This window comes from Zeus faber, assembly GCF_960531495.2.
Source record: "Zeus faber genome assembly, chromosome: 1".
NCBI classification, from domain to species: domain Eukaryota; kingdom Metazoa; phylum Chordata; class Actinopteri; order Zeiformes; family Zeidae; genus Zeus; species Zeus faber.
In genome coordinates this window covers 8,489,141-8,498,280 of record NC_137193.1, presented here as the reverse complement: position 1 = coordinate 8,498,280, position 9,140 = coordinate 8,489,141, and the positions used below count along the sequence as shown (strand labels likewise).

At 46.1% G+C, this 9,140-nt stretch overlaps 1 protein-coding gene across 1 annotated transcript in view; it reads right to left on the bottom strand.

The window, feature by feature from the left end:
- Positions 1–274: 274 nt before the first annotated feature.
- mcm3l (MCM3 minichromosome maintenance deficient 3, like) overlaps positions 275–9,140 on the bottom strand; it is a gene marked incomplete at its 3' end in the record, with an annotated part of 9,766 nt that continues 900 nt past the window's right edge. The window contains exons 2-16 of the mRNA XM_080015706.1: positions 8,897–9,105; positions 7,656–7,786; positions 7,301–7,539; positions 4,791–4,899; positions 4,262–4,415; positions 3,799–3,930; positions 3,437–3,645; positions 3,116–3,290; positions 2,776–2,899; positions 2,376–2,526; positions 1,825–1,965; positions 1,589–1,701; positions 1,059–1,174; positions 810–879; positions 275–482 (exon numbers count right to left, since the gene is read on the bottom strand). Of these exons, the coding sequence (XP_079871832.1) occupies positions 275–482; positions 810–879; positions 1,059–1,174; positions 1,589–1,701; positions 1,825–1,965; positions 2,376–2,526; positions 2,776–2,899; positions 3,116–3,290; positions 3,437–3,645; positions 3,799–3,930; positions 4,262–4,415; positions 4,791–4,899; positions 7,301–7,539; positions 7,656–7,786; positions 8,897–9,105 (2,281 nt within the window). The remainder of the gene's footprint in view (positions 483–809; positions 880–1,058; positions 1,175–1,588; positions 1,702–1,824; positions 1,966–2,375; positions 2,527–2,775; positions 2,900–3,115; positions 3,291–3,436; positions 3,646–3,798; positions 3,931–4,261; positions 4,416–4,790; positions 4,900–7,300; positions 7,540–7,655; positions 7,787–8,896; positions 9,106–9,140) is intronic.

Here is a 9,140-nt window from a genome sequence, read left to right as displayed (position 1 = left end):
GCATTCCTCCTTTGTTTTTCAATTTGTTCAACAAGTGATTTTTATCGAATGCCATGCTCTAATTGCCACAAGCAAATAAATGACCTTTAGGAAAAAGCACTTGACAGCTCATGCTTACTTTATTGACTTTAACACAGCACATTTTTACCATTTACTATATATTATCAAATACATGCAATTCTTTCAGACACTAGCAACATACTGTAGCCCTAGATTGACTGCAGTAGTTCAATCAAAATTATTTTGCAGCTCCACAAATGGTCTTCAGGAGGTCTTAGATGAGGAAGATCACACCCTCTGAGACCATAACCTGGTTGTCATCCTGCATCTGACCCAGCAACTGCTCTATCTCGCCGTCCTGGAATTCGTCGTCCTGCGGCGCTGTGTCCTTGTTGACCAGGCCGAGCAGCTCTTCAACTGCCACGGACTGGGAGTGCTTGATTTTAAAGGCCTTCAGCAGAGCAGCCTTAAATGCCTTCAGCCTGGAGAAAAGTTTCACGGCCCGAAAAAAATCTAGTGTTATATAAAAAAAAACAACTAAAATGAAGGAATCATGCCAGCAAAACCTGGAAATTTGTATGCCTACCTTATAATGATCTCCCTTGCGATTATTTATTAAATATAGAGTTGTACCAAGTCCCCACAGAAAAGTACCTGAACTGGATCCTCCAAGATAAGCTTTAAAATAATGATAAACTCCACTGATGCCCTGCAGCCATTTTGGTGCATCAACACGATTACATTTTACGCAATTTTCCATCTGTAATTATAATAGTATTGGTTAATCCCTTATTTGAAGCAGCATGTACCTCTCCTGGCCTTTCTCAGTCATCTTCCTTGGGACCTGGGAGAGAGGCTTGGATCTTAGATTGGGCTGGTCTGATGAAAGAAAAACAGGGAAATATGATCACGCTATGCCTCTTCACTTTGTTATAGAAGCAGCGTTCATTTCAATGTGGTCCAATAATCTGACATTAAGCCATATCATCCTTCAGTATGCTCAGTTATGACTACCTCAGCTACTCAGGAAAAGCAAAAAAAATTAAATGGCACAATACCGTTTTCCTCATTCCCTCTGAAGTCATAGGGGTCGGCCTCAGAATCTGCCGTCATGTTCAAGTCGTCTTGTCTGGCAAGAGTCCGCTTTCTGGTGTGCCCAGAGTGAACAAACGCACTGGATTAGACGGCCTTCCCTAAGTAGTTTCTGAAAATAAAGCCCCTTTCACACAGAATCCATAACATTGCTGAATAAAAAAAATATCCGACAAAGGCAGTAGGTAGATGACACCCATAACATCAACACCAGCTCTCTTTCCCACTTGAGGCCAACATGGAACATTGCGAGTGGATTTATGGCTTTCAGTGCAAGTCAAAAATGGGTTTGAGTCGACGAGGTTCACTAAGTCATTGACCTTAACCACTACTTGGGGACACCATTGTGTTAAGTAGTGTCTTTGGCAGACAATAAGCCTAAGGCGGGTCTCGGCAGGTGACTATCAGGATTGACTTACAGACGAAAAGCACTGTCAAATACACAAATACAGAAATAAATGGGGATAACACTTTTCTTTTTCGATAATGAAGAGACCTGGTACTTCTCTGGCTTTGGCTGTCCTGGCTCAGTGACTGAGACTGACTGAGGCTCACATCCATATCCCCGCTTTCCTCTGGAGCCTTACGTTTCTTCCCTTTCTCAAGGATCTGCAGGTGGAAGATTTGTTGCATTAGGTAAACAGGGAGAAAACTCAGGCCATGTTCAGTTCCCTTGAACTATGGTGGTAAAATTAGAGCGTGTAATGATTATATCCTCATGCTCTACTCTACCTTTTTGAAGTAGGCAAACTGCATCAGTTCGAGGGCAGCCTCTGCATCCTCCAGATCGATTGTTTTGCTCATGCGGGCTTTGGCGTGAGCCGTGGCCAATCGAATCATCGTCTCCAACGCGCGAGCGGTTACCGGCATGGTCTGAGCATGAGGAATTACAAAAGTAATCATATTTCTTTGCAGAGCAGATTAATGCCAGTGGTTTATAAACCGCTCAAGTAGAAGACCCGTCAGAACCAACCCCCCCGAAAAAAGGCCTTGCTAAGGTTTGGCTCGACAGTTAAGCAAGCCAATGTAATGCCTTCTGGTGCGTTTCCAAACATATTTGGGGGGTGCCAAGAATACATTCAGATAAGAAAACAAATCAAGGTCACCAAGCTCCTGAGTACATTTCAATGACCTATTCATCACGGCCTGCACTCATTGTTTACATGAGTGGACATCATGGAAGCTAACCCAGACTACGTTTGTTTTCGTTTCAATAAGAGCGAAAGTGGAGACGAAAGCAAAGCGTTTTAGCCATGAGCGAGCGGCGTGGAAGGCCGACAGACCCGAGCTGACTCTGGATTGAACTGCTCATGGCTGCGGAGCTTGGAGTACTCCTCTGCAATGTGGTCTGAAGCCTCCTGGGTCAGGACGGGTTTGACCAGCTTGGCCACATGGATGTACTTCCTGATGAACTCCATGGTGACCACCTTGTCCCTGGAATCAGAGGAGGAAGCGTCCTGAAAAAGACTAGTGATGACTTGACAAAATTGAGGTGCATTTAAAACGGCATTAAAGCAATGTTTGTTTTGTTACAATCAGAAAGGCCCAGAAGCTTTAGAAAAACAACAAGGGCCACCGAAAGAATTGAATATCAAAACAACGGTGCAGGGCCGAGGAACATCTCAGCAGATTTTCGTGACAAATCTACAAGCAGCTGAAAGAAAATTCACTGCTTAACAGCACCTCTTCTTGCGATGGCTATGCAGGATACTGTCCTTCTCATAGATTTGCAGCTCCTGCTCGGCCGCCTCCGTGATGTTGGGGTCCTCGGTGGCGAAGATGTCAACCGTGCTTCCCAGGGGCATCGCTGGACGGGGGGCACAGTATGTTATGAAAGACTCTACTCAGAAACAACATTGAATCCTAGTTCCAAAGAATTATTTTGAATACACCGACAAGAGACCAGCGAATGGTTTAAATGTGTAGTGGATAGATCAATTAATCGTTGGAACCGAAAAAGTCTATAGAGATAAGAATTATTTGCGTTGTGTCCTTGTGACAATGTGGTGTCAATCACGGTCACCAGCTCCTTCCTGTTCCCCGGGGTTTCGGTAGCGATGCATGCGCAGCACGTGCTCAGAGATCTCCTTGTCGCTCTCTGGGTCCATCTGGTCCAGGACAATGAAGAGCAAGTCGAATCGAGACAGCAGCGAGTCCTGCAGGCCGATGTTCTCCATGGGGGTCTTGTACTGGTCATACTGGGGAGGGTGGGAGAGGGAGCAAGCGGGGAAACCGGTGTGTGGGGGAACATGTTTTTTGACTAAAGCTAATCACAAATATTTCCAGGCAACAAATTGCTCTTATTGTAGAAGACCAAGCAACGTGCAGTTTGCTGCCGTCTTACCCTCCCGTACACGGGGTTGGCGGCGGCTAGGACACTGCAGCGGGCGTTGAGCCTGGCCTGCATGCCGGCCTTGGCGATGGTGACGCGACCCTGCTCCATCACCTCGTGGATAGCCGTCCGATCCATGTCCGACATCTTGTCAAACTCGTCGATGCACACCACTCCCCTGTCGGCCAGCACCATGGCTCCGGCCTCCAGTCGCCGCTCCCCTGCCAAACAGGCCAACAGATTTACTAGTCTCCCAAACCACGACTCATAGTCATTCGCAACCGCATACAAATGTCTCCCAGCTTTATTTTCTCAACTACCAATGAGAGCTAGAGCTCACAGTATTGGATGGGAGCAAAGAAGTGCAACAGTACCGGTTTCTGTGTCCGTGGTGACGGCCGCTGTCAGACCCACACCTGATGACCCCCGTCCCGTGGTTGGTATGGCCCGCGGAGCGGTGAAGAGGACATAGCGGAGCAGCTGGGACTTGGCCACCGACGGGTCACCTAATTACAAGAGGAGTGGGGATGCAAATTTCTTGACACTTCCATTGTACCTGGGCTTTGACAAAACAATCATGAAGAATCTAATTTATCCAAACCAGAGGTGAAACTGCCAGTAGCCAATGAATATCCTATGCAATTACTAGTAGTATGAGCCCGTCATAATATCAGTACATTAAGGGGAACTATTTTCTCAGTTGTCCAGCAAACGGTTCATTAAAAGTAAACAATTGACCAACCAAAGTCACTGCTCCCTGGACAAATTTACTCAGGAGCCTAACATCTCAGGTGAGCATTCTTCTGCCTGACTGGTTCATGCACCCAGACGACTGACCTATCAGGAGTATGTTGATGTCTCCCCGGATACGGGATCCGTTCTCCAGGATGGTCTCATTGCCCCCCAGCAGCAGGCAGAGGATGGCCTTCTTGATGTAGCTGTGGCCGTGGATACTGGGGGCAAGCGAGCGACTCAGGTGTTCAAAGACATCCTAAGGGAACAGAATGTATTCACGCCAGGAACACTTGTGAAATCATGTTTTGCCAAGCACTAGATTTTTAGTCAAAATTCAAATAATTAAATAATAAAACTATCAATTGTCAAAAAATGTGTGGAAGTAGGATCTGTGTCTTGCAGAAGAGAGTGCCATAAAAGATGGAGGTATGGGGGCAGCCTTTAAGCGAGGGAACTGGCAAGACTTTCACCTTAATAGGCCACTTCCTTAAACTTTTTCCCCGAAAATATAAAACAAAAAATATCTAATGTTAAACAAGCTAATAGCAAAATAAACATTAGAACATTGTCCCCGTGCATTCTGGTCTTATTGCATTCACGCACAGGCCACTGCCTAAAAAGGGTTTCATACTTTGTAATGGGCTTTACAGAACTTCTTGATTTTCTTCACATCATCAGCAGAGAAGGTTGGCACAATTTCCTTGCTCATGAGTTTAACATTGTTGGCCAGCAGAATGGTCCTGCAGGCACAGAAGAAGCAGGGTGCTTAGTTCCTGACAGAAAAATTACATTTCTACAGTCATTGTTGGAGCCATTTAACATTTCTCGCCTTTGAGCTGCTGCCGTCTGATGAAGCCACGAGTAGCAGTTACTCAAATTCCAAATGTTTGTATACTGTAACTTTCCATTGCTTAACTGAATATTGAATGAAGTCAATATTGATCTGTGGACATTTCATTTTGGAGAAGTTTAAATGTAATCATGGAGAATATCAAATAACCATTAAAGGATTGTCAGTGTTGACAGTAAGCTTGCGGAGAAACGGCCATTGGGGAAAGGCCTACTTTTACGTTCATCCCAGCTGGGGTTTTAACCCTAAAATTAAAATTTTGACATTCCTTACTAACCCTGAAGTCAGTCGAAAACATTGTGTTTGTGTCCTCACACGTGGAGTTCGCTTGACGCTCCAGACCCGTGGGTCGGAATAGTGTCAGTTTTATTACAGTCCCAAAAGTTGATGAAATGTCTCGCTTTCACATGCAGTCCACTTGAATGGAACCTTGTTTTCAAGGAACTTCCAACAATGAGGGATTTCCTTCCCCAGCGACACCATGAGACAGTACTATTTTGGACGTAGCAGACAGCCACGTTCTAACATTTAGAATAAAGTATAACTTGACTAACAAATTAAGATGTGGGATGAAGTTTTTTTGGTATTTTTGTTTTCAAATAAAACATTTAATTTATGATTTGTTAAATAAACGTGTGCTTACGCCGTAAAGCACACTGGACAGAGTGCCAGTGCTTTTTATGATAATCAGTTACTGTTATTTGAGTTAATCATAAACAGTTCCAACTGATTTTATATGACTTAAAAATAAAAATGTGACAACAAAATAAATATTTTCCATAATAACTTAATACACTTATGCTGTTCAAAAAAACAAAAAAAACAATGTTTTCCTAAGACCATTAATTTTCTGCCAAAATAAAATATACGGGTAAATATCGGAAGTTTTTGCCCCCTAAAATCTGTATCTGTGGCAAGGAAAAAAATAAAAATCTGTATGGTTGGGCCCTAATGCAAACCTTCTTTGAACAGGCTCTCAGGCCTCTATTAATAGGCGAGCGAACACACACACACCATTACAGTGGGCTCACGGTTCGTTATGTATCATGGTTTTTATATTTTGGAAAAAATTTAAAAAGTATATATAGTAGTCTACCACAAATAATTTGTGCTCTGTGTGTATGACTGTGGGGGGGGGGGTGATAGTTCAAGTTCATTAGTGGGTTGTTATAATTGGCATAAGTTCATCTGATTGGAGGGGAGGTGTCCAGCATAGTGGAAAATTCAAATATTAATTTCCACACACACACACACACACACACACACACACACACACACACACACACACACACACACACACACACACACACACACACACACACACACACACACACACACAGTTTCACAATAAAAACACATAACCAGTACTATAGCAATTAATTTGTGTAGAACAGGTATAATTTTTCACAATAGTAAATTAACTTACTGAAATAAAACCTCCGTCAGACGAGTGCATGTGTACCTTCCCTTTGTGAACCTGACGTGACAGTGGGTGCGCTCCTTTTCAGCCAGGGCACCTCCCAGCGAGGGAGGAGCATTGGCTCTCTTACATAGAGGGGGAAACATTCACCGGTGACAGAGGACGGCAACTTAAACAAAACAGAGCTGTAGAACTTAACCCCCCCCTTAAAAAAGAAAGGCTCATCATCCGGTTCCCTTCATTCCTACCAATGAGCCATTCAAAAGAACTGAATCGTTCGTGAATGACGTGGTGCGAGTGGAAGAGTCTCTGAAGAGAAGTTTGTTACAAAAGGGGCCATCCCAGGGGGTTATTTTCCGACACCTTGGTTGAGTGCATTCTTCACAAAAACATTTGTATGTAGTTTTATCTCGTGCTTCTATTGGAAAGGCTGGCGTAGCTGCGCCCAGTTGAACAAATTAAAGTAGGCCTCTCGCACAACAACAGAGAAATGCCGGGCAGCTGACGTGGTGGTGGAGCTGCAACAGCAGATTTAATAGGAAGCAGCACTTACTGCACGCTGGGCCCCAACATTGCACCCAGTGGACTTCTACCATGATACCGTAATACCGCAGTTCACGAGTACGTATTGAACTGTGGGGGGGGCGTACCGAACGGTTCGATAACCTACCGTGTATCGTTACATCCCTAATTTCCTCCTACAAGCAATCAAGACAACCAAACGTAAGAACACAATGATGAAAGCCAAGGGCGTTTAATGGCTACTCCATTAATGGCTTATGTCGTCATCACAATTGATACTGAGCCACCAACACACTCTACTACAGCGTGTCGGTCAGACTAGTCGACCAGATCACACTCCACCACTGACCTGAAGGTGCCGGAGGTGAAGCCGCCCTGCTTGGCGGGCAGGCAGCGGTACACACCCACCAGCTGGACCCGGTCCCCCGGCTTGGCCTTGTCGACCAGGTCGTCGTCGGTGATGATGTCCACCGAGCGCGGCAGCTGCCCGGCGGGGGCCTTCTCCGGCATCTCCTGCACGGTCAGCGTCTGGTGATCCCTGTAGGTGCACAGGCCGAACTCCGTCTCCAGCGGGTTGTTCTCCTCGTCCTGGACACAATCAACCGTCAGCGCCGGAGCTGCTCCGAGCGCTCCTGCCTAAATCGAACGACCCAAACGTGGAAGAGCCGCGCGCAAACTGTTTTCGGCGTGTGCCGCAACACAACCTTGGTGGGATATATGGCACTGGAGGGGAAAGCGTCCAGCGAGGTGAGGTCCGTGTACTTCCGTTCCACGGTCTTCTTTGTGGCAGGGCAGTAGTGCACGCTGCGCATGATCTTTGGCCTCACGAGTGAACCTGGGAATGAAAGTAGAGCACCCAACACGGCAGGCTGAACTATCAACAATCTGCAATGGTACACCAGCCTGAGTCACACTGCTCCCCTAATGGCCCTCGGATGAATTGCATCTAGGTTTTCGCGTCACAAAATAATGTCAGGGGAAATGGGAGCTCATTTTTTTCCCAGAACAGCAAGTAGTTTGCTCATCAGGACATTTACCATGTTCCATGGATGAGTTTATAAATGTTATACTGTGTTTGCAAAGTGCAAAAAAAAAAAACAACAACAACAAATCCTTAAGGAGATTTGATAGTGAATATGCTGACATCCAACATTAACGCATTTGAAATACGTGACTTATTTAGTTAATAAAAATAACTTCCGGTAGTAGTGTTGGACCATCACATGAGCTTAACAACTTGAACGCGTCCGGGAGCCTCGATCGGATGTGGAAATTAGGCTTTGCGTGCACGGAATCTTACTCCCCACGGCAATGAATGGGCTTACGGTTTATACTTGTTTGAAGTGGGCAGCAGGGTTTAAGGAAAAACATACGACATGCTAAAAGTCATATAAGATGCCGTGAAACCGTCGCCATCCCTTTAGAGCAGAGGTTCCTAACCACAGAGCCTCGAACCGGCGCCGGGCCACAGGGCTTTTGCCCTGTGCGGCGGTGGCCTGTTCAGGGGCCCTGCTCAGGAGCCACGGCCGCCCTGATACAGTCACTGGCCATCGGCGTGATCTCCGAACGAGGCAAATAAAAACAGTGTTATTATTGCAGATGAATTTATTTCTTCCGCTTCCTGACTGAATGAGCACTGTGCGGCACTGAGGCTCACATCCATATCCACGCTTTCCTCTGGAAGCCTTACGTGCGTGATAATAAAAAGGCTGGGAACCCCTGCTCTGGAGGTCACATGGACTTAAGACGGCCTAACTTTAGCATGAGCTTTGCCGTTCATTCTCTAGTTACGTTTTTAAATGACAAATAAAAAGTATTTGAACTGCTGGTAAACAACAGTTCTGATTTCAGTCTCTACCAGCTGAAATTTGTTCAACGCGCGCTCCTTACAGACAACTACGAACAACAAAATGAGCTGAGGACGGGGTCGAAGGGCACCACCCACATTTGGTGACGATGCCCTCCACGCAGACCATGTTTCCGAGGTGGTGGGCGGTGAGCGTCCTGGGGCTGACGTGCCTGGTCCCGAAGCTGCCCTCGAAGCCCACGTGGAACTCCTCGAACTGTTTGGCGAAGGTGGCGTCGATGGAGGCCACCAAGTCTTTCAGGGCCCGTTGGAACGCCACCACCTCCTTGAACGCATCCTGCGCCAGACTGGGAAGGAAGGAACCGCATCGGGTCGACGGTCA